Source organism: Sphaerodactylus townsendi, linkage group LG04, assembly GCF_021028975.2.
Source record: "Sphaerodactylus townsendi isolate TG3544 linkage group LG04, MPM_Stown_v2.3, whole genome shotgun sequence".
NCBI classification, from domain to species: Eukaryota; Metazoa; Chordata; class Lepidosauria; order Squamata; family Sphaerodactylidae; genus Sphaerodactylus; species Sphaerodactylus townsendi.
In genome coordinates this window covers 29403811-29429438 of record NC_059428.1, presented here as the reverse complement: position 1 = coordinate 29429438, position 25628 = coordinate 29403811, and the positions used below count along the sequence as shown (strand labels likewise).

General features: G+C 44.9%; 1 protein-coding gene across 2 annotated transcripts in view; it reads left to right on the top strand.

The window, feature by feature from the left end:
- SACS (sacsin molecular chaperone) overlaps window positions 1–25628 on the top strand; it is a 58135-nt gene that overhangs the window by 7182 nt on the left and 25325 nt on the right. Inside the window, exons 2-4 of one of the 2 annotated variants that reach the window (XM_048492757.1) lie at window positions 3421–3937; window positions 21308–21458; window positions 24956–25043. In XM_048492757.1, the coding sequence (XP_048348714.1) occupies window positions 3900–3937; window positions 21308–21458; window positions 24956–25043 (277 nt within the window). In that variant the 5' untranslated portion in view covers window positions 3421–3899. Of the gene's footprint in view, window positions 1–3420; window positions 3938–18449; window positions 18586–21307; window positions 21459–24955; window positions 25044–25628 lie in introns of those variants that run through there. The other variant, XM_048492758.1, reaches the window with a different exon arrangement.

The following is a 25628-nucleotide window of genomic DNA, read 5'->3' as shown; positions in this document are numbered from 1 at the left end:
CAACATCTTAACATCGTTTCCATCTCTCCCAGTTCAGTTTGAGTGGCAAAACTAGAGCATGTGGCATAGATCAGTAACAGCAGCTCACTGAGACTGATGGCGGAGAGTTCACTGAAAGGTGAGGAGGCACACGATGAACCAGTAACCCTAGAAAAGTCAGCAGCTGGCTAAGACATCTGTGAGAAAGATGATGGAGAGGCCCGACTTGGAGACAAGACACAACAGGTCTCTGTTAGTGTCCCTGTCTGTAAATTCTGTGATCTAGAAACGAACCCAGACAGACAGCAAGGATCAGATTTTATTTAGGGGTTTCGTGGGCTTGAGTATGAGTAGGAACATGGGCTCATTACTTCCAGGTTCTTAGTAGCAGATGTAGGAATCCCAGATTGGTGGACATCTCTTGTGTTTGGAAATTGCAATTAGTTCAAAACAAATGGTGCCCCCACAAGGATTTCCCAAATTTAGTTACTAAGTTAACATTGTTGGTACCTATGGAAACAATCTGGGTTGCTGTCACGCCATTGCACAAAGACATGTCTATTTTTTATTACTTCCCACCCATGCGTAGCTATGCAGGCATGCACAAATGAACCCCCACAGCCGTTCTGATGTCCCATGATACGACCATTTGCACCAGTATAGCTACGCAGATGCAAGCTGCAAACTTTTTTTTTTAAGGAAAGGGCCTCCTGCTTGGCTGTTTGCTCATGAGTGACTGTAACCTAACATAACATGGAGCAGAGTCGTTTTGGGGGAGGGATCTGTGTGAAGTCCTCCCCCTCAAACAGGCGTTTTAGCACCCTACACCTGTGTTTATTTGCCTGTGCGGAAGGGGCCTCTATGCTTGTTCTAAATACATGTCTTCCCATTGTCCTGTTCCTCCTTCTGCTAAAGCCTTTTAAAGCGGATTTTGTACCACAGCACCAGTGAACCGCTTACTCAAATTATTAATTTGGCCTGCTAATTTATATTGGTAAAGATGAAACTGTACTGCTTCAGAACTTTCCAACCTCATCTCAGGGATTTAACTTCTTAGTTTAGCACATACAAGCAAAATTATTGAGGAATGTATACATGCAAAGATGTAACTGCTTAAACTACCAAATTAATTGTTACGGTATCATAGCTGCTACTTGCTGGGAAAGTGGCAGATTTTGCAAACCCCCCCCCCCCCCCCGGCTTTTTCTTTTTTGTAATGTCGGCATTTTTGTATTATTATAAGAAGATAAAAGCTTTATTGAGAGGCAATCACTGAAAATCATCCAGTTTTAACACATGTTTATACTGCTTGAACTCATGTGAAACAGATGCTTTTGTAGACAGAAAGACAAACTACTCCTATGCAAAGTTCTCCAGCCTCTTCTCTTTCTCTTCTCTGCAGCACAGGCCTTTTCGGTTATTTAAAAAAATCGTGTAAGATAGATTTCTTCAGAGAGAAATTCTGGTAGATAAATGAGATTCCCCTCCTTCATAAAAACTCGTTTTATCTTCTCGTTATTGGGTCAGCTGTCTTTGATGCAGTCGTAGAGAACAGGGTTTGACTTGGACTCAGATTTGCTAAAGGCTGCTTGGCAAATGGCCAGATCATTATGAGAGACAGACAACGAGAGGTGATTCACTAACCCACGAATGAATGGTATACTGTTGGCAACTTGTGGGTGACTGATTTTGCTTTGGTCCGACCCAGGAGTTCTGGGATGTGTCTTAATGAGCAATGTGGTTTCATTCAAACGTTCAGAAAGTGAACCAAGTCACAGAACAATACAATTATCTTTCATCAGCAAAGAAACTTGGAAATATCAAACATCCCGAAATTCATTTTCATGCCAGTCTGGGAGCGTCTGTTCAGGAATTTTTGACAGCAATACCCTTGGACCAGACTGTCTCCAGACAACAAGCCACTCAAACTGGCCCAATCACTTTGGTCTTCCAAAGCAGCGGAAGAGCATGTTCAAATGTTGACTGCTGCATTGTGAATACAGTGCGTCAACAAACCCTTTCAATAGAAATTCAGTGGAAAGTGGTTTGTGTGGGAAAAGGGCATACGTATTGGCATGCTCTGTTGCTTTCCACATTTCAGAACTGGCTCATAGAAGGTGCATCTCCTGAAGAAGAAGAAGAAGAAGAAGAAGAAGAAGAAGAAGAAGAAGAAGAAGAAGAAGAAGAAGAAGAAGAAGAAGAAGAAGAAGAAGAAGAAGAAGAAGAAGAAGGGAGGAGGAGGAGGAGGAGGTGGTAGTAGTGGTAGTAGTAGTAGTAGTTTGGATTTATATCCCCCCTTTCTCTCCTGTAAGGAGACTCAAAGGGGCTTACAAACTCCTTTCCCTTCCCCTCTCACAACAAACACCCTGTGAGGTAGGTGGGGCTGAGAGAGCTCAGAACTGTGACTAGCCCAAGGTCACCCAGCTGGCGTGTGTGGGAGTGCACAGGCTCATCTGAATTCCCCAGATAAGCCTCCACAGCTCAGGCGACCGAGCGGGGAATCAAACCTGGTTCCTCCAGATTAGAGTACACCTGCTCTTAACCACTACGCCAACTGCTGCTCCTTTTACAGATGGTTTGAGCTTGAAATCAACTCTGAGTCATCATTCTGTGTTCAAGTGCAATCCACAAAGTTTGTCTATGTGTGTGCATGTGCACATGTGAGAAAATGAGATTTCACCTTTTCACTGTAATAAAATTGTTCTGAATTATGATAATATGTATGGTTTAACCCTCTCAATAATATTATTAATTTGCCTTTTGGCTGCGAAGAGTTATATTTTTTTGCCTTTAATCATGTAAGTGTGTCTTAACATTGTGGCATATAACTGTGTCATTAATCTAGAGCAGGGGTCTGCAACCAATTGGCCATGCTGGCAGGGGCTGATGGGAATTGTAGTCCATGAACATCTGGAGAGCCGTAGGTTGCAGACCCCTGAGATTCTGAAGAGCTGATTTCCTCTGGCAGTCGTAGATGTTCTGACTTGAAAGTTAGGTCCACTGAAATTGTTGCTGAATCAAGCTAGATATGCTACCCAGTACCTTCTGTCCAAAAAACCCCTCCAAATGCCCCTTCTCTAGAATCATTCTGTTGAAAGTCATCTAGATAATATAACTTTTAGCAAAGCTCACCTGTGACAATAAGAAGGAAGACATCTGGCTTTGATCTTATTGATTAATTTCTAACAAAAGCAGATACTTACATTGTCCAGTGGTTACTTTATCAGAGAAAAGGAAACCTCTTTACTTATTCTCCATGAGCTTGCAAGCTTCATAGCGTAAGGAGAAATTTATAATTAGAAACATGACTCAGAATAGCCAGGAACCGCAGCTATGCCTTGCTTTCAGAGGAAATGACTTTCCTATACCCTTCACTTCACTTTATGCCTGTGTCCTTGTCAGTTCATCATGATTGACTCATTCCCTGTTTTTACCCACCAGGAGCACAGATTCATCAATACGAGGTGGCTGTTAGCAGATAAAGAGAAGAAAATGGGCAGGTGTGGATTCAAACGTTGCCTTCTGTGTCCCTGAGAATAAGAAAACAACCATTTCCACATTCCTAACAATTCTCAACAGGGTTCACCTACACAAGAAAAAAAAACTATGGACTTCCCTTTACCCTGCGCTTCAGAGTCCTATTGTGTTCCTGACCCTTTAATCTGCAGCTCGATACAAGAAAAGCAATCCCTCTGAAGAGCTCCTAACAGAAAAAGATTTGGCAAGGGTCAGGGATAAGCAGCAGGCAGTGCCCAATACAATATTATTTTGGAGATAAGAGATCAAGAAACTGAGTTTTCCATATGGTCGAACAGAGCTGGATTAACTTTTTTAGATGACAGACTGATGAACCATCACAAGCGTTTCAAAAAGATTGGACCATCCATGTCTGCTTTGTGTTCCTAGCAGGAAAAAAAATCATGGACACAGAAAAGATGAAGATCGAGGATGAGCTCAGGTAAATTAAGTAATCAGTGTAATATGCTGAGATACAACTAGATAAAAGCTAAAACGACCTAACTTATCACGTACTTTCCTACCTTCAGTGGAAAAAGTTGGAAAACACAAAGGATAACCAGAAATCAATCAGGTTCCTCCCCACCCCCCTCATGTATCTTCCAAGAAGCCAGGTTGGCTCATATGATTCTTCTCCCCTCATTTATCCTCTCATAAACCCAATGAAACAAGTTCAGCTGAGATCAAATGACTGCCCCCAAAGTCATCCACTGAGCACAGCAGAGTGATTATTTTAAAAGATCGTCATGGCGCATCTACAGCACATATTTCCACTGGTTTAGTAAACTTTTATACTGGTTTAGTGTACTGAGAACTGAAATTCTGTGAGAGGAACTAGACGTTTTCTAAGTGAAGGAGACTGTCAATTAAAATGATGCGGAATTTCTTTAGCTGCATGCAATCGAATGCTTTAGTGAAACTGAAGTTTTATTTAACATGAGATGTTTGAGAATCAGTCTGAATGCATTCCTCACTGACTGTCCTTGATACAATATGTCAAGGCCAAACTCACAGCCTAAGGGCCCACATATTTAGAGGACTGTCTCTTGTCATATGTTCCTGTACACTAACAAAGATCTTCAGGTTGCCAACTGCTACTTACTCCCCCACCTAAGGAGACCGGCCTGGCTTGAACCCGGGTTGGACCTGGATTTAGAGGAGTATAGTGGGTTAAACTCTTTTTGGGGAAGAGAACTATGCGAAGTTCTCTCCCAAAATGCCTTTCATAACATCTTAATGACATTATATTGGTGTTGTGCGCAATCCACCCGTGTTATTCTGTAAAGTGCCATGTAGGTTGATGGTGTATTTCTAGTGTAATGCTGATTATAAGAAAAGAAAGTAGTGTTGTATTTCCATTGCCCTTTGCAAAATCCCTGAGCTGATGGCATTAATTTCATACTGACTTGGGCAAGTTCATATTATCTGCAGTTTAAATTTAATTGTGTAAGTGCTACATATTGTTCCAGTTTATACAAAGCTTTGAACAGGCATTCCTTCTGTAATTGGATTACAGTAGAATTCCTGCCTATTAATAACATTTCTGTTTTCTATGGGTCCAACAAATGAAACAGTTTTGTTATAATTAGTTTGGTATCATGCTTTTCTAGAGAAAGGCAAACTGCAGTCTTCAAACAATTCATACTGGAATAGCCATCTACACATCTATGAGATTATGCAAAAGCGAAGAAGCTTGATGCTTGCAGTATGACTAAAGGCTTGACATGTGACTCTTGTTTGTACCACTGCCATGATGATTTACAGCCAGTTTGTTGGAGTGGGTAATCCTGGGTGGCTGACTAGAAGTCCAGAGAGTAGGTAATCAGAGAGACTACAGGCAGTTCCGGTCACGGCTCACGAAGATTAACTTATCTGACTTTAAAAAATATTGATCTTAAGCTCTGGTAACTATGACGGGCTAGTATACAAACCCTGAAAACTGGAGAACATTTTGAAATATGAAAATCAAACACCAACACTGTGTACTCCTAAAATTGTTCTCATGATCAACATTTTTGCATCTCCGATACATATATTATTATTTGAAAATTCAGGATGCTAATGCTGAGTCTACTTATGACTGGTCAGGATAATGCTAAGTAAGGATAACCATGGAAAAGAATACTTATGGGGGACACCAAAATGTATTGAGGGAACCAGCACTAAGATGACTTTATATTGGAAATCTTAATGGAGCCATAAAATAATACGGATGCAACATATTGACGTTAAGTTAAAAAGAACAAAATCTAAAGTGCTCATAGGAAAATGGTAATCAAATAGACCATTATAATTATGTAACAATATGAGAGAGGGGTCATGCAGGTACAGTGTTCTGCACAGACAAAATAATTGATGTTATGTAAACCAAAAATATTTTTGCAAGTGTTTAAAGAAACTATACAGGATAATAGGTGATTGATACATTACTCTTCCAGGAAAAGAGCAAGGGGACCACAACCTCTAGATCTTTCTGAAGTTCTCATTGGCTTTCATTATAATTGACAATAGTTGTTTTCATTGGACCCTCATGAGATCCTGCATGCTCTGAACCAGTTCCTGGATGCAATAATGATCTGCATGATCACTAAGTAAGACTGAGCAAAAATGAGGAGGGCTATGATAAAGCACCTGCTTTGCATGCAAAAGACTCCAGGTACAACTCCTGACATGTCCATCAAGTTGTAGGAGATGTGAAAGATCCTGGAGGGCTGCTACCAGTCAGAATAGACAGTGCTGATCTTGGTAGCCCAATGGTCTGGTTTAGTACATGGTAGCTTCATGTGTGTATTCAATGTGGGCAGTCAGGAATTGAGAATTCAGTTGGTTTGGGACTATTGTTCTCTCCCTACAAGGACAGGTTCACAGGTCAAGAATGCTATTAGATGTGTCTCTTCAGGTGGAAATCTTGCAGGCCTGGGTCTCCTTTGTGGCACCTTGCTCCTAGCTGTGTCTCTTCCTTGAGAGAAAGGATCTCCAGGCATTAATCACACCCAAGACAGATTACTATAACATGCTCTGTTTTGACCTGTTTCTGAAGAAGAGTTTGTATTTATTCCCTCCCCACTTTCTCTTCTATAAGGAGACTCAAGGAGATTTCATTTCCTTTTCCCACAACAAGCACCTTATTTATTTATTTATTTATTTATTAGATTTTTTTACCGCCCCATCCCCAAGGGAAGTCAGTGGAGCTGTGAGAGTCAGTGGAGCTGTGAGAGTCAGTGGAGCTGTGGAGCTGTGAGACTCCTGAGAGAACTGTGACCCAGTGGCGTAGTGCCAAGGGGACGGGGGTGCGTGCTGCACTGACCACATGCCCCTGCGGGGTGTGGCAAGGGCGTTATGGGGGCGTGGCAGGGTACAGGGTGCATGCGTGCACCAGGTGGAGTTCCTCCTCACTCTGGCCCTGCTGTAACTGACCCAAGGTCACCCAGTGGGCTTCACGTGGAGGAGCACGGAAGCAAATTTCGTTCATCAGATTAGAGTCTGCCACTTGTGTGGAGGAGTGGGGAACCAAACCTGCTTCTCCAGATTAGAGAAGCTCTTAACCACTTAACCATTTGCTATTAACCACTTTACCACACTGACTCTCCACACCACACTGAAGACTTCAGAAGTAACCGGTATGGAACACAGCAGTGAAATTATTGTCCAGCACATGTTATACATACACAGAACACATTTTGCCTGTTTTAAAAGGACTAAATTGACTGTCATTGTGCTTTTAAGAGTAATCCAAAGCGCTTCAGTAAGAGTACCTAAAAGATTGTCAACTTCACAGGCCTTTCTTCAGAGGCCTCTACTTTGTTGAGTGGCCATGTGAGCCATACCAGAGGAACAGCTACGTTAGCCCGTTGCAGCAGAAAAAAGCAGGAGTCTGGTGTCACCATAAAGACTAATAACATTTTATTCCAGCATACATTTAACAACAAATAAAGGGGATTCTTCCATTGTTGTGCCTCAGTTATGAAAGCACAGCTCACATCCAGTCACTGGTTGTCAAGTTGTTGATCTTTCAGAATAGCAAATGAATTGCAAACTGCCTCAGGCACCAAATCTAATGAAGAGCACAGAGTATTAACATCTTAATAAGTAAATGCTAGAACGGTGGGAGCAGCCCAAGTATAGCCTCTGTAGTCCATATGTATCATGCAGCCTTTCATTCTATTCCCTTAGGAAAGCAATATTATTCAGAATTGTTTTTTCTAGCGGAAAACTGGAAAGTCTTGTTGGCCAACATAAAATTTATTTAGTTCTAGCAGTGAGTACTACTGGATCTGATTATACAAAAGCTGCATCTGAAGAAGTAGGTAGGCTGTAGTCCATGCGCTGTGTGTGTGTTTTACCATCAAGTCACAGCTGACTTATGGTGACTTCATATGGTTTTCAAGGCAAGAGACGTTTAGAGGTGGTTTGCCATTGCCTGCCTCTATGTGTCCCGACCCTGGTATTTCTTGGAAGTCTCCCATCCGAACACTAGCTAGGGGAGGGCTGAGAGTGTGTGATTGGCTCAAGGCCATTCAGCAATTTCCCATGCCGTGAATGGGGATTTGAACCTGGCTTTCCCAGATCCTAGTCTGACGCCATAACCACTACATCATTGTGCGATGTTGGAATAAAATGCGGTGCTGTGTGGTTTCCGGGCTGAATGGCCGTGTTCTAGCAGCATTCTCTCCTGACGTTTTGCCTGCATCTGTGACTGGCATCTTCAGAGGATCTTCAGCCACAGATGCAGGCGAAACCTCAGGAGAGAATGCTGCTAGAACACGGCCAAACAGCCCGGAAACCACACAGCACCCCAGTGATTCCAGCCATGAAAGCCTTCGACAATACTTAGAATAAAATATTAAAATAGGTGTCACTATTGACTCCTGTTTATTTTTGTTGCAACAGACCAACACAGACCAACACAGAGCTTCTCTCAATTATTAGCCAGTAATTGGTGCAATCCAAAGTGCAGTTACCCTCTTCTAAGATTATTCGCTTTAATGGACTTAGGAGCCTGTAACTCTTTTAAGCATTGCCCTGAAATGTTCCTTTAATGACCCATAATGTTCCCGAGCATGAAATAGATTTTCCTCACATTTCCCTCCACTTCTTTCAGAACAGGAACCTGTGATGTATAAAAATGGTAGACAGATTCTACAATATTTTGAAAAGTGTACTTTATGATTCAAATAGTGACTTAACACTCTCTCATTTCTTGCTAACAGGAGCCACAGACTTATATGAAATGCTTGCTTTAGATAAAGAAAGATTGACATTTGAGCATTTTATTGTGGTACAAAAAGTTCCATAAGCTGTAGATTGATTCCCATTAAAATGTGGTTGCTGAGTCATTGGTATTTTCCTGCCAGCACTGCAGAATTTTAGAAGCTGTCGTTGTAGCTCTCTTACTGCAGCAAGATGTACCTTTGCATTATCAGTCCCCTCCTCCCCGCACATAATTATTTGTTTAAGTTATTCACATAAAGGCTTTTCTTCTTTTGGCTCTTCCATTGTTTTTAATTTGTAGGTATGTCCTCTAATACTTAGTCACTATGTTACAGTTGTCCCAGATGATTTTTTTTTTTAATCCTCTTGTTCAGAATCAAAGTTTTTACTAAAGCAAAGGTCACTGGCTTGATGAGTAAAGGCCACAAAATTGCAATTACTGTGATTCAAGATGCCTTTATAAGTGGCATAGCAGAAAATGTGGTTCAGAGCATAAGAGTCTTAAAGGAGACCTGAAGTCAGTTATAGTTCGAAATGTGTTGTTTTGAATAGTTAATCTGTTTTTTTTTTACAAAGCGTGAAGTGGTGGCGAATTCTTGCAGTATAACACATTTTGCAGCATTTGCATGGTAAAACAATTTCTCCCATTATATGTTAGACTGAAATATCGCAGTCGCTTGAGAATTTCACTTGGAGCAGGGAGGGTTTATTTTTTCAATATTACAGGCTCTGTATCTTTAACCACAGTATAGATAATGGCATTTAGGGAAATGCTGCTTTTCTTTCTTGTATGGGTCAGGGAACACTTATTTTTGACTTAACAGAGTTATTTACAAATATTGGGAGATGTTGGATTATAAATAACTACCTTGTTTCAGTGAGAATGACATGTGAGTATAAGTTGTATTTTGTGGAGTTGCCCTACTACCAATGCAAAGGGATAACAGAAAGAGAACAATCTTATATCCACTATAAGTGTGGTGCTCAGTCTATAGATAAACTGGGCTATGCTCTTATACTGCCAAACTGTCTTGTAAATTACAGAGTGGCTAAACAGATGTCTGGCATGTGGAATAATATGGTATGGGGAATAGTATGTCAGATCTCAGAAGCTAAGTATGGTGAGTAACTGGATGGGAGACCCCGAGGAAGAGTCTTCAGAAGAATGCAGTGGCAAACCATACCTGGTTCTCACTTGCCTTGAAAGCCCATTGCTGGGGTCACCAAATGTCAGTTGCAACTTGGTGGCACTTAACCACATGAACAGATTGCTGACTCGCATGGATTCAAGTGCCCTTCCCTTTCTTCATCCCTTACTTGGTAAAGAACCTTGCATAGGAAGTCACAGCATTGTTGTGGCTCAGTAAGTTAGTAGTAGAGCTAGAAAGAGAATTTGCCATTTCTGACATCTACTCCTCATTATGCTAGTTAGTCTGTGACTTCCCTTAGCCACATACAGTATGATTTACACCAATCAGAAGTCTCCCATAGAAGCATGATTTTTTTATCTATTAAAGTATACAATATCTGTAACACTGGTTAACCTATTTAACTATTTTCATAGTTCGTTTTATTCCACTGCAGTCTTTCAAAAATTGCTCATGAAGAACTAGTTTATAATCTTTTTACAACATATGTTTCATAGTGGCTTTTATTAAGGTCACACTCAAATGCCTGGTCACTTGAGATTATGATAATTAGTATGAATGGTTTTCTTTGTTAAATATGCAACGAATTAATTTGAATGAGCTTAAACTTGAAAAAGTCTGCATAAGATTTCTCTATTGAACAGATTCCAGCTCACAAAATCACATCCTGCTTATTAAGTGCCCCTCTGTTTCAAAATATTAGGAGAAACTTTAAATTAAACAGGTCTGTGTGATGGATTGCTATTTTAAAAGGATACAGGTATTATGTTAAAGAAGTGGAGGACCCGCAAGGGTCATCCCATTTACTCTTTCCCCACCATTTCCTTATTGCTTTCTCTGAAAGCCCTCACAGGTCTTATTTGATGAGAGGGGTTCTTAGCCCCCCAATGTATATTATTTTAGATTTCAGATTTTTCTGGGATATTTTTCAGGTTTGTAGAAAGTTGTCTTGCCTGTTCATGGCTCTGGTTTCTGGATTTAAGTATTCACAGATTTGGCCATACTGAGAATTAGATATATTGATTACACAGGAAGAGTCTGGGATAAAAGCTGACAGGTTAATAAGATATTGGGTTGGATCCAGTAAAAAAACTTCCACTAATTAAAATGGGAATTTTAACACACACACACACCCAACTGCAGAGCTCTGATCCTTTCACCATTAGGGGTGGTTGTGGGAAGGGATAGGTGAGGAAGCCCTGATACACTGATAAAAGTCACATTCATTATGAAGATTTTCCTCAGAACTCAAGCCAGTTAGTAATTTTACTATTTCTGGGTTTTTTTCCATAACATTAAATGTTAGTGAATATGTTAGCTCCAGACTATACTACTGTAAGTCTTCTATGTTGGGCTGCCCTTGAGACTGTGGCGATCCTTAAGGGGATGCCTTCAAAATGTCATATTCAACCTGTACTCCATCACGTGCCCTGGCCACCAGTTTCATACTGGATAAAATTCATGGTTTTAGTGTTAACCTTCAAAGCCCTAAATCGTCTGGGACTGTCCTCTCTGTGGGGCCGCCTCTCCCAATACAACATCCAGAGAGTGCTGTACTCAGCTGGAAGCAATCCTGTAATCTATGGCTGCAGAAGCATCCTGAGGTCCTCAACCAGAGCCAGAGGTTTCTCGACTTTAGCCTGGGCCTGGTGGAACTCTCTGTCAACTGAACCCCAGTCCTTGCGGGATCTGGCTCAGTTCCTCAGGGCATGTAAAACAAAGATGTTCTGCCAGGCCTATTGTTGAGGCAGCAATGTTTACATCCCTGTTGGCTCCCCTACCCTCTAGGCTTACTCCTCCTATTTGCCTTTACTTATGTGACTCTTATAGCTGGATTTGTTCAGGTTCTTTTGTTTGTTTTCCTTATGTCATGCCTTCCTTGGTTGGCCATCATGGGAACTATGAGTGATTGAAATAACTGGAGCATTGATGGGCATTTTAATTAATTTACGTATTTTAACATATTATGTATTTCTATGTTGTTAGCTGCCCTGGGTTTGGTTTAGGTTGGGAAATTAGATATAAATCTAATTTTTAAAAAATACATAAAAGCCTTTAAACATTTTTTGTATTTTTTAGAAAGTTAATTTTGAAAACACAAAACATTGCAGACGTGCGTTTCATCATGTGGCAGAGTTCCCCACTTACTCATTCTGACTATTAAAAATATTCAGTGGGGACCAAGTGTCAGCAGACATCATGGCGCCCAGGGGCACCACTGGTTTAAAGGTGTGGGTGAGATGACTGGAGTTGAATTCTGAAGAGATCTGCTTTAGCGTTGTTCTGTTGAAACTGTTCTCTGAGAGAACATGCTGGGTTATTGTAAAGGATTCAATGGTGTTGATGAGAAGGGCAGCCGCCTGGCCTTGAGTACATTCCACAGCCCGGGCGATGGGCCAGCTTCTCCGGCGGAGACCTTATCTCTGCGAGGGAGATGAGACCTCCGTTCCCATGGGAATCCGGGAGGGGGGATGGGATGGGAAGAGGAACGGGAACAGCTGCGGCAAGAGCGTGAAAACCTGCAGAGAGACTGGGAGCAGCAGCGCAAAGAAATCCAACTCGAATTGGACCGTGCCAAGGATGCGCTCCAACGGCAATATCGCGCCAGAATCTAATCAGTCCATGATAAAGGTCACCAGAACACTCCAAACTGAACGCTTACAGCGTCAAGCGTGAGAGTGATATTTCGAAAGGCCTCATGCGCACTCAAAGTGAACTTTACTGCAGCTGTTCAACCGGGACGAACTGGCTAAATTGGAGCGGTAGAGAGAAAGCAGCTTTGCATCGCTACCAGGGATGCATTGGCTTCGCAAGGAGAGAGAGCTGGGCTGACTTGGAGAGAGGGAACTGAGGGAAGCAGCAGACCAGGGCAACTGGCAAGTTGGAGTTTACGGCTGTGCAATGGTACAGATTTTAGCGGGCGCCCGAGAAGGCGACGCTGCTGGAGTCCAGCCACCTTCCAAGGACCGGCTCCCACCTGGAACACCCAAGCGGCACGGCTGATACCTTATCCACCGATTCCCAGGCCCCCCCCGCTTGCAACCGCTTGGCACTCAGCCCGCTCAATCCTGCGCAACGCGCCGCCCTCGCCCATGTTCGCCAAGAGCCGTGGAAAGGGGTTGCTACAGACCTCCAATACCTGCCACGTTTTCGATGGGTTGCCGCTTTCCAAACTTCCCTACTTCATCCTGCAACTCGATGCCCACATGGAGGACTATGATGATTTATACCGGTCTGAGCGCGAAAAAATACGGGACATCGGCTCAGTCCTGGATGGGGCAGCAGCCGACTGGTTTGTGACTCTTTTGAACCTGCAAGATGAAGATACTCGCCGCGGTGCCCGCATTCCTCCAAGCCTTGAGGGCTCGCTTCCAAGATCCAGGTGCGGAAAATGAAGCTATCCGCACCATCAAAACTATTCAGCAAGGCAACCGCTCGTTTGCAGAATTTGCCCGTGAATTTCGATGCGGCGGCTGCTTTCGACTCCCTCGGAGTGGCCTGGCGCATGAAATGCGAATACTTCTCAGATGCTGTCGGCGGCAAGCTCGTGAAACAGTGTTTTTAATTGGGTCCCCGCACTATTGCTGATTGGATTGCATTGGGATCCCAAGTGGCGTCTCGCTTGAAGTGCAGCTCGTGCGGAGGCCACGCGCCTCGAAGCCGGCCACTTCGTCCACCAAGCCAAGCCCAGCCGCCTCTACCGAGACCACCTCCGGCGTCGCCGGCTGGGATTGTGTCTTTACTGCGGAGGTCGGTCACCTAGCCGCCAACTGCCGAAAAACAGAAGCCAACCACTCCGGCCGCTGCGCACCCCATCTGCCAAGCCACCGCGCAAAGCTGGGCGGCCCCCAGCGGGCTCATCTAAGGCAGTCATCGAAGGCGAGCCGGAGGGGGGGGGCGGAGCAGTGTGCCTTTCTTCAGCCCCAATGGACATGGGTTGGACTCCAGGCAGCGGTGAGTGAAGGCAGCGCTCCCATTACAATCCAAAGCGTTTCTGGCCAACCCGCTAAGCATACTTTCATTATTATAGCCTCAGCCCTTGTGGATTCTGGCTGCTCCCATTGTTTTAATCGCGGCCCCAGGTGGCGGAGGAGCTAGGTCTAAACCAAATCCCTGGCTAAGCCCATACCCTTCACCCAAATGGACGGCAGTCCTCTCGGGAGCGAAGGACCGGCCCAGTTCAAAGCATAACCGGTTCTCCTCAGCTGCGCCGACCATTGGGAGAAAATTAGTTTTATTCTGGCCAGTGGCCAAACACTCCATAGTTCTGGGCATGCCATGGTTGTTGTTACATGAACCAAAATTCCTTTGGAAAGAAAGGATCTTGGAATTCACTGACCCTCCCTGCGGGGAACACATGAATTGGGGGAAAACTTCGACTCCTCCTGACACACACCCCTGGCTTCATCAGCTGATTGCTCGATTCTACCGGCATCCCACCGGCATTACCAAGATCTAGCCAGGGTATTTCAGGAGCAAGAATGCGATCAGTTGCCACCCCATAGAGACACTGACTGCAAAATCGTTAATACAGCCAGGGGCGCAACTGCCCAAAGGTAGAATCTACCATTATGAGTCCCAATGAGGAGAAGGAACTTCGTGCCTTCTTAGACAAGAACCTGCTCGCGGGTTCATACGGCGAGCTACCAAACACACACATGCTGCTCCTGTTTTGTTTTGTAAAAAAGAAAGATGGAGTCTTCTGACTCTGCACAGATTACCGAGGTCTCAATGCAGTCGCCCTGTCCAATAAATTCCCTCTGCCCTTGATCAAGGACCTTTTATGCGCATTGGGCAAAGGGCCGCATCTTTACTAAGTTGGATTTGAGAGAGGCTTACGACATGGTCAGAATTGCTGAAGGCTATGTACACTTGGCTGCATTTAACACAGAGTGTGGTCAGGTTGAATTCTTAATAATGCCATTAGGGTTAAGTGGGGCCCGGGCTTTATGGCCCTTATCAGCGAAGTTCTCCATGATTTATTGTACAAGGGGTAGTGGTATACTTAGATGGCGTTTTAATTTATTCACAAACCATGGAAGAGCATGAAGCATTGGTTGGGAAGTATTGGCTTGCTCAACAACTCCCTCTTTGCCAAACTTTCCAAGTGCTGTTTCCACCAAACCTCTATTGACTATTTGGGTTGCCGAATCTCGCCCGAGACCTACAAATGGATCCTGCTAAGATTGATCGCGGTCCTCCAATGGCGGCCCCCACCAACCGAAAGAACTCCAATCTTTTCTAGGTTTTGCTAATTTCTATCGTGACTTTATACCCCAATTCGCTGAGCTGACTCTCCCTCTCACAGACCTCTTGCGCACTAAGGGTAAAGATCCACTGTCCGCCAAGCCCGGGGCCCCCCTTTCCTGGTCTGAGGAGTGTCAAACAGCCTTTCAGCTCTTAAAGTCTGCTTTTACTACCGAACCTATCCTAAAGCACCCTGACCCAGATCTCCCGTTTGTGGTTCACGTGGATGCCTCGGACAAAGCGCTTGGGGCAGCCCTGTTGCAGAGAAATAAAGATGATAGGCTGGTTCCGTGTGCTTATTTATCAAAGAAATTCTCGATTAGCTGAACTCAACTGGACTGTGGGGATAAAGAGACTGCGGCCATTAAAGTAGCCCTCTCCACCTGGCGCCACTGGCTGGAGGGGGCTAAACACCCCTTTCAAGTTTGGTCGGATCACAAGAACTTGGCGCCCTCTCCACCCCCCTCAAGATGTCCATAAAGCAACCCGTTGGGCGATTTCTTTTCTCATTTCTCTTTCACGGTCCATTTTTCCCGGAAAAACCAATAAACTGGCTGATGCGCTCTCAGCCTACGGGAGGGTGGAGCCGGCTTACGGGACATTCCGCACTGTTCTCTCCCCTCCCAATTGGGGCTGGCTGTCACCCGATCTCAGACATCCACTCCTCCTTCTCCGCCCATTCCCAGCCTGGTCTCTCCTTTCCTCACGGGAACGAGGCGAGGCGACGCGAGCCTCCGGCGGGCGACTCCCAGTTGCGTTTGGAGAACGGCGTTTGGTGGCGGGGATTGTTGGTATGTGCCTCCCTCCCTCCGCAAGCAGGTTCTCGAGGCCTGCCATGATGCCCTTTCGGCTGGACATTTTGGCTTTCTAAAAACTCTGCATTTGGCCCGCCGTCAATTCTGGTGGCGCGCGATGCGCAAGGACGATGAGGCGTATATTAAAGGTTGCTCTGTTTGTGCAGAAGCCAAGACCGTTCGGGGAAAGCCCCATGGTCTGTTGAAACCTCTCCCGGTGGCCTCCGCCCTGGGAAGTCATCTCCATGGATTTTATTACAGATTTGCCAGAAAGTCATGGCAACACGGTCTTGTGGGTGGTGGTGGACTTATTTTCTAAACAAGCCCATTTTATTCCATGTGCTTCCCATACCCTCGGCTCCTAAGTTGGCTCGTCTGTTCATTCAGCATGTTTACCGTCTACACTCCGCCCCCGTTAAGGTGGTCTCCGACCGCGGCCCCCAATTCATTTCAAAGTTCTGGAAAGCTTTTCTAGGGTTGTTAGGGGCCGCCCGGTGATTGCCGCTACCACGTTCAAAGTGACGGTGAGTCGGAGAGAACGAACAGAACCCTAGAGCAGTATTTACGTTGTTACACCAACTACCACCAAGACAATTGGTGCGAGCTCATTCCGTTTGCGAATGCGCCTATAACAATGCGGTTCACAGTAGTACAAAAAAAACCCCCTTTGAAATAGTGTCTGGTGGCTCCTTCCCACCGTTGCCGCAACTACCGGAAGCATTGGATCCTCCAGAGTTTCAACAATGGATTTCATCCTAGCGAGGGGTGGAAATGCGGTCCAGACTGCCTTACAACAGGCTAAGGACTCCCAAAAGCTGCAAGCGGATAAGCACCGCTTCGGATTTCCCTCTGCGTGTAGGCGCTTAGGTGTATTTGTCTACCAAAAATCTCAGAGGCGTGCATAAATTTTCCAAACTAGGCAAAAGATTGCGTGGCACCTTTCAGATTACTAAAGAGTGATTAATGATGTCACTGCCCGATTGGATTTGCCTAACTCTCTTAGTAACATTAATCCTGTCTTCCATTCCAGTTTACTCAAGGAGGCTCCCGTTTCCGATGCCTGGCACGACCCGCGGGAGAGACCCCACCGACTATTATTGATGGCCACAAGCATTCACGAAATTGGCCTTCATCCTGGACTCTCGCTTTAATCGCAAACGCTTGCAATATTTAGTCTCTTGGGTGGGATATTCCTCTGGGTATAATCAATGGGTTTATTCCGAAAATATTGACGCCCCCGCCCTTATTTCTGCTTTCCACCGCGCCTTTCCGCACAAACCTGGGGGGGAGGGGTCTTCTTTAAGGGAGGCAGAGTGTAAAGGATTCAATGGTGTTGATGAGAAGGGCAGCCGCCTGGCCTTGAGTACATTCCACAGCCCGGGCGATGGGCCAGCTTCTCCGGCGGAGACCTTATCTCTGCGAGGGAGATGAGACCTCCGTTCCCATGGGAATCTGGGAGGGGGGATGGGATGGACGGAGTTATAACCTGTGTTTCTGGCGGGAGATCTTATTCCTGCCACTGCGTGTACTTGAGCTTTCTAAGATGTCTGAATAAACGGTCTTTTACACCAAAGAGCCTTTTATTTCTGCTTCTATGGAATTCCTTACAGTTATTTTCTCTTGCTGGTGTGGGATTCCATGCCTGTTTATGGTACATTTATCTAAAAGGTGGGTTTCAGAGGTGTGGGGGGGGGGGGGGGGGGCAGCGATGGCACAATTTCAGTGCTTGGCCATCATTTTCTGTGCCATTTTCTGTTGATATGCCGCTGGTTGGGAGTGGGGTGGGGTTACAGCTGTAAATTGACTGGACCAAATCTTACAACCTGGCAGGAGACTGCCCCTTTTGAGCTGCCCATTGCTGTGTCAAAAGAAAGTCTCTTCTGTTTTGTAGCCTTAAAGATCCACAGAACGCTTCATTTCCAGCCAAGTTGCTCTGAACCATGATGGCACTTGCAATAGTTTGCTGCTTTAGAGGGGAAAAAAAACCCATGGGGGGAGAGGGGGATATAAATCTAATAATCACAACAAACTACCAGCCTTCTTTTGGCACACTGTTGCGGCAGAAGATTGCTTCTTCCTTACAGATTCTGAACGTCCCTCTTGCTGCATCTCAGGGCAAAGTTCCCAGGAGCAGCTTCTGCTGCAGCAAACCGGCCAGCAAGGCAACTTCTTGTCCTGTGACAGCATCTTTTAACAGGGTCGCTTGTGCGTGTGAGAAGAAGCAGGCAGTCCAGTCAACAGTGGTCTGCGGCGTTTCACAGGCTGTCTCCGCAGGACATACGGCAATTGCTGCAATGAGAAGCGGGGAAACAAATGAGGGCGGCACAGAGGCTCTCCTTTTCCACACCCTCAGGCGCTTGACCCTCGCCTTTGGCGGCTCGGGTGTGTGTTGAGCAGCCAGGCAGGCAGCAGACAATTTCCTTCCTTCCTTCCTTCCCTCCTCCTCCTCCGTCCCACCCTGGTGGCGGACAGGCTGCACGCCCCCATCCCTCATCGGCGATGCCCGTCCCACCTCAGGGCAGGCCCACCCCCTTCCCCATGTGCGGAACCGGCGTCGGGCTGGGCGTCGGAGGCCTGGCGGATGCAACTTCTAACGGTCTCCTTTCAAGCCGCAGGGCGCGAGCGCGGCGCCTTTGAACGGCCACCGCGAGCAGGCCTGAGGAGACCGGCGGGGGCTTTCGGAAGGGAATGTAAGTGAGGACGGGGCTTCGTCCGTGAGAGAGAGAGAGGAAAGGCGGGCTGCCACCCTGCGAGGGTCACTGAATGCCCCTCTGGCTGCCGCCTGGGAAGCACGGAGCCCCTCTCTCTTCAGCACGAGGACGGAGGGAGTCAGAAATAGTTTGGCCAGGAGAGACAGATAGCAATGCTGTGACGCATTCCTTACGTGGAAGTAAGGCCTGCTGACTCCACAGGACTGGCCTTGCTATCCTTAATGGAGTTACGCCCTTCGTCGGGTTTAGGAGGGGTGTAACTCTGTTTAGTACTGTGCTGTTTTAAGCAAATACAGCCTGGTGGTCAGGGATTGGGCTACTTCGGCATGAACCAGGCAAGTCTGGAGCTATCAGATGTATGGAAATGAGCAGTCATGAGTCTAGAGAGCTCAGTATTTTTAAAATGGGGTGCTTTTGCTGTTTTTATGCTCTTTGGTGATTGACGGTTTGCTGCTTTGAGGGAATTGAGGGTATTGTTTTGTGTGCTGCTTTTTATGTTTGGCTGTTAGTGCTCCCACTTTTAAATGAGTGGTCTATGTTAGAAATGTTATCAGTTATATTGTTAAAAAATAATGCATGATGCCAATTTCCTTGAGGGCCACCTTGCAAGAGGTTCAGGAGTAAAAATAACACAGAGAAGTAACTTTCTAAGCATGTTTCTTCTGTCCCATGTGTATATGCATATATGCGCTCACTTATCTTTACTATCTACTGCATGATAATATGGACTCCATTCTATGAGAGCACATGCCACAATAAATTTGTTTTAATGCCAATAAAGTCCTAAGAACTAGCCTGCTGGATCAGACCAAAGTCCATCTAGTCCAGCACTCTGCTACTCACAGTGGCCCACCAGATGCCTTTGGGAGCTCACATGCAGGATGTGAACGCAATGGCCTTCTGTGGTTGTTGCTCCCGATCACCTGGTCTGTTAAGGCATTTGCAATCTCAGATCAAAGAGGATCAAGATTGGTAGCCATAGATCGACTTCTCCTCCATAAATCTGTCCAAGCCCTTTTCAAAACTATCCAGGTTAATGGCCATCACCACCTCCTGGGGCAACATATTCCAAACACCAATCACACGTTTCGTGAAGAAGTGTTTCCTTTTATTAGTCCTAATTCTTCCCCCCAGCATTTTCAATGAATGCCCCCTGGTTCTAGTATTGTGAGAAAGAGAGAAAAATATCTCTCTGTCAACATTTTCTACCCCATGCATAATTTTATAGACTTCAATCATATCCCCCCTCAGACGTCTCCTCTCCAAACTAAAGAGTCCCAAACGCTACAGCCTCTCCTCAAAAGGAAGGTGCTCCAATCCTTTAATCATCCTTGTTGCCCTTCTCTGCACTTTTTCTATCTCTTCGATATCCTTTTTGAGATGTGGCGACCAGAACTGAACACAGTACTCCCAAGTGCGGTCGCACCTATGTATGTATGTCATAAATTTGTTATTCAAGGTGCCAGAGGATTTTTTTTTGCCCCACAGTATTCTATTCCTTGTGTTTGCAACTGACTGTAGGAGTATTGAAGAAGGGTTGACCAGGTACAATATATCCACATACTTTATCCCCCTCCCAGCCTTAACCATGGTTGGAGGACCCCCAGTGTTGTGTCAACATGTGGAGAAATTGACAGGTGCAAGGAAACACGAGACCAAATTCAGAATAATAGCTGTGGATGGAAAGAAATTAAAGGGCAATGCAGAAGTGCTTTATTTTCCACAACAGCCCAAAATACCCTCATTAGGAGAAAACAGAATTGCTTTCAGGAAAATAAGTATAATGTTCTATAATTGATGTATTATTCACACCAGTGAGTTGCTTGTACTTCTTTGACGAAGAATGTCAGTGGCAACTTGCACTGTGAATTACCATAAGAATGTAATAGTTGGCAAGCCAATTTTAAAACTACAAGTATCAAAAGGTAATCGTGCTCTGGACACTCTTTGTAAAAAAAGAAGAAATGCAGAGCTGATTAGAACACCAAAAAGGTAACTGGAGTAAAAGGTAGAGTACCTTTCCTACTAAAGACTGAAGAGGCCGAGTCTTTTAGCCTAGATGGATGGGATATTATGACAGTAGTTTATTATATTATGAATAGTGTAGAAATGTGTGAAGATCCCCCCTCCTCTCACATTAGAATGTTGTCATTCAGTTAAATCGAAAAAAAAATAGATTCAGTGCAGACAAAAAGAAGTAAGTCTGAATCATATCATAGATATCAGCATCGCAGGAAAATATATGTGTGCCATCAGCATCTAATAAACAGTAGAGGAATGCTATAGACATCATGCCTATTTTTGTGAGATTCTCTGGTTGACCATTGCTCAGCCTGACCAAGATGGCTCTTTGGTTCTGATTGGGTATTGCAATTCTTTTGTAATGGTACAGCCAATGAAAGTTTTACATGTCTGAAAAATACCATGTTTGAGAGGTTGTGTATGGTAGTGAACAAAAAAAATTGTTTTGTATTATCGAAGGCTTTCACAGCCAGAATCACTAGGATGCTGTGGGTTTTCTGGGTTGTGTGGCCGTATTCCAGTAGTATTGTCTCCTGCCATTTTGGCTGCATCTGTGGCTGGCATCTTCAGAGATCCGGGAAAACCTACATCATCCTAAAACTTTGCTCTGTTTGGTAATGTATTGTTTTCTTTTGCCATTTATTCAAATTAGACTTCCTTTGATTTCTTGCTGATATAGGTCAGCGAGGGTAACTGTGCTTCATGACTATGTGGGCTGCAGGACATTTGAGCTGCTACCTTCAGTGTCTGTGGGAGGCATCAAAGAGTTAATTTATCCAGAAACGGGTTTTCCAGTAAGTGAGCAGCGGCTGTACCACCATGGAAGAGAGGTAAGTTTCCTCATCTCTGGGAACTTCTAAACTGTTTAAAGTAGCCTTGGAATAATTATTTCCCTTAAGAGCAATGCAGTCATGATGTAGTTAAAGCATTAATTGACTGGGAAATAAACAGTACAGTAACAACCATTCTGCTTTTATTTGGGTGCTGTGTGGTTTCCGGGCTGTATGGCCGTGTTCTAGCAGCATTCTCTCCTGACAGAAATTCTGGACCACTCTGAAAGCCACTACGTCAGACTACACAGAGAAGCAATTGAAATCCATAAGCACATGGACAATTTTAACAGGAAGGAAGAAACTATGAAAATGAACAGAACTTGGCTGCCAGTGTTGAAAAATACTAGAGTCAAGACAGTGTCTAACCAGCTCCACACAAACACAGGATGACCATAGACAAAAGAAACAAAGGCCAGGATACTTCTATTCAGATGCTCCCACCAGTGACCTTGCTATCTACAGGGTTACTCCCAGGCTATAGTCTTCATTGTTACTCATACTTCTATTCATATGCCCTCAACTATTGACCTGGTTGCCGCCTTTGTTACTCACAGACAAGGTTTCCCCACCCACCCTGGACACTCCAACAGATATATACTCCACTTGCTTTCCCAACATCAGATCCTCTGAAGATGCCAGCCACAGATGCAGGCGAAACGTCAGGAGAGAATGCTGCTAGAACACGGCCATACAGCCCAGAAACCACACAGCACCCAAGTGATTCCGGCTGTGAAAGCCTTCGACAATACATTCTGCTTTTACATAACACATTTACGTGAGCACTGTGAAAATGCCTGTTCTCTCCCAGACATGACTTATTTTATTTTTATTTATTTTATTATGTATATACCCACCCATTCCCAGCCAAGTTGAATGGCGGCTTACAATAATGTGTGGGGGCGGGGGCGGGGGGGCTTACAATAATGTTAAAATGCAGCATCAATAAAAATAATTTAGCATTAAAACCAAATATCTATTTATTATTATCATTATTATCATTATTATTATCATTATTATCATTATTATCATTATTATTATTATTATTATCATTATTATTATTATTATTATTATTATTATTATTATTAAAATAACCGCCCTCCCCCGGAGGGCTCAGGGTGGTGAACAAAACATGGATAGAGCACAATAAAATCAGAGACTAAAATCAGTTAAATATCAGTTAGTTTGGCTCTATATAAATAAACCCCACCCCATTTAAAACGCAGCATACTAATCAGCATAACAGATGGCACCAACTATCAAATCCCCTAAAAGAAAAAAAAAGGGGGGGGGGAACGGCAGGATTCACTGATGTTATGAAGGGGGAGGCCATCAGCAGCCAGCCTCTCCAAAGGCCTGGCGGAAAAGCCCTGTCTTACAGGCCCTGCAGAACTCATTAAAATCCCGCAGGGCCCTGACAGCTGGGGAGAGAGCATTCCACCAGGCTGGGGCCAGGGCAGTAAAGGCCCTGGCCCGGGTGGAGGCCAGCCGCATCATTGAAGGGCCAGGGATCACCAGTAAATTGGCCTCTGCCGAACGCAGAGACCGGTTCGGGACATATGGGGTAAGACGGTCCCGCAGGTACGGAGGTCCCAGGCCGCGCAAGGCCTTAAAGGTTAACACCAACACCTTGAAAATGATTCAGAATTAAATCAGTAACCAGTGCAGACGGCGTAGCACAGGTGTGATGTGATCTCTGGTGGCACCTCCTGTAAGCACACGAGCCGCTGAATTCTGGACCAATTTCAGTTTCCGGATCAGACGCAAGGGAAGGCCCGCGTAGAGTGAGTTGCAATAGTCTAACCTGGAGGTGACCGTTGCATGGATCACAGTGGCTAGGTCGCTTTGGGAGAGGAAGGGGGCCAGCCGCCGTGCTTGACGAAGGTGGAAAAACGCGACCTGGGTTACATGGGCCACCTGGGTCTCCATTGAAAGAGATGAATCCAGGTGGACCCCCAGGTCACGAACGGAGGAGGCTGGTGCCAATATAGCTCCCTCCCACACTGGCGGCTGAAAATCCCCGACCCCACCTCGCGGCCCAGCCAGAGGATCTCCGTCTTCGATGGATTCAGTTTCAGCCTGCTCTGTTGCAACCAACCAGCTACCGCCTCCAAACAGTGCTGGAGAGCTGCCGGGGCGGAGACCACCCCCCTCTCCATCAACAGAATGAGCTGAGTGTCATCAGCATATTGATGGCACGTCAGCCCAAAGCTCCGCACCAACTGAGCAAGGGGTCGCATATAGATGTTAAATAATATTCAATACAATCCTGGCCTAAAAATTCATTCCATCCCTTTTCTGATATAAATTCACTGGTTATCAGGGGGGTATGCAGTTGGAGATGCACAAAGTAAGGGAGACGGACTTAACAGTTGAATTATATGGACTCAGGGGGTGGTTAAAATGACTTGTGGCAAACATGCTTCCTTCCTTGTGTCCTGTTGTAAGATATCAGACAGACTGGTATTGCATCTGAAGTTTATAATCAGTGTTCAAGGGCAGCGAGACACTAATCAGAGGTTGTGTGTGCTAATTGAACAGTTGTGGCCTGTTTCTGTGCTATTTGATTGTGTTAAGTGGTGCTTCACAGAGAGTGCACCTCTATCAGGAAGATCAGAATTCTTGAAATCTTAAGCCAGCATGGCCTCCAGTTGCGTAGCTGCCACAGGGCAGTGGGGGAAGCGCTGTGCCATGCTCCGGGCATTCTCCATTGGGGTCACATGGGGGAGTTGGCAGAAGCTGCTGCTGGGCGCCCCTGCCTGGCCCCACGCAACCCTCCAAGCTCTGCAGCCTGGAGCAACCTGGCTGGAGCAGGCTGTTTTTTCAGCCCACTGCTCTTTGCAGCCGGCTGAACTAAGGTAGGTGGGGTTGGGGTTTGTGACACAGGGCCATTTTGCCCCAGGCATCTCCCCCCGCATGCCATTGGCGGCATCCATAAAACCTGGCCCGGTGTTTACTAGTGCCAGCTTGAATCTTGGCGATAAATCTAAAATGTTTTCTGTGAAACAGATTTTTTTTAAAAAAAGAAGGAAAACCAGGGAGTTTAGTGTTGCTCCCTTCCAACTGATTGGCGAACAAGTGTTGAACTCATCCAGCCCATCACATCTTGTGCCTTCAGCTCTGGCTCAGACTCAAGCTTTCTTTCATTTCTGAGCTTGCAGTCAGGCAAGGAGTTAATCTACTCATTTCCCTGGAAACTGAAACCATTTGTTAACTGTCTTGATTGCAGTTGTGGTGAAGATCAGTACATTCAATTTCAATGACCTTTAATAGCATTAAAATTCACAACCAATGAAGTTATAAGAAATGTGAAGAAATTGTAATGTGAAGACCATCAAAAATAACTATATCAGGATTAAAATTAATATACCGGTACTAAAAAAACTAGTGATCATAATATATCCACCTGCTGATTGATAAATCCTAGTTGGCATGTTCCTTATAAGCTCTCAGTATATTCAAGAATGCATAAAATCTAACATCTCTTTTCACTGCAGTTACCTGACTTTGTCAAGATTGGGGACCTTCAGACTTCTCAGAATCATGTGTTTCTACACCTTTTGTCAAAGGGCTTGAAAGGAGGAGGTATGGTGAATACCTATAAATCAACCCTTGAGTATTTGCCCCTCTCATTTTCTTCTCTGTTAAGGCTATTGTAATGTTTCAGTAATTTCAGTGTTGGAGCATTTGCCAGGGGGGCGCGGGGGGGGGGGGGGGTTTTGGGGCTGTGTTTTATTGTGGGATGTAATAAGACAATCATTGGTATTTTTTAAAGAAAGTTTCGTTGTTCAGTGTATGCTGAGAAGGAAGCGGGGGTAGGGCTTGGGGAGACACCAGGTTTTTTTTAACCCAAATGGGGTCCTCAAATTGCCAAAGATTGGGATTTTTTCTTTGATAGCTTCATCATTGGGATATTTGAAACGGTACTGATCCTTCATTAAGTAGTCCTCATGAGTTGTAAGGAAGATTGTGTTGCAGGCATGGAAAGTTACAAATAGTTTGAAATTATAGTGTAGTTTATATGTTTGTTTATTATTTATACTGTTTATGTTGACCAGCCTTTCTCCCCATTGGGAACCCAGAAAGGCTTACAACATTGTCCTCTCTTCCACTTTATCTTCACAGCAACCTTGTTAGTTAGGTTAGGCTGAAGGTGTGTGACTGGCCCAA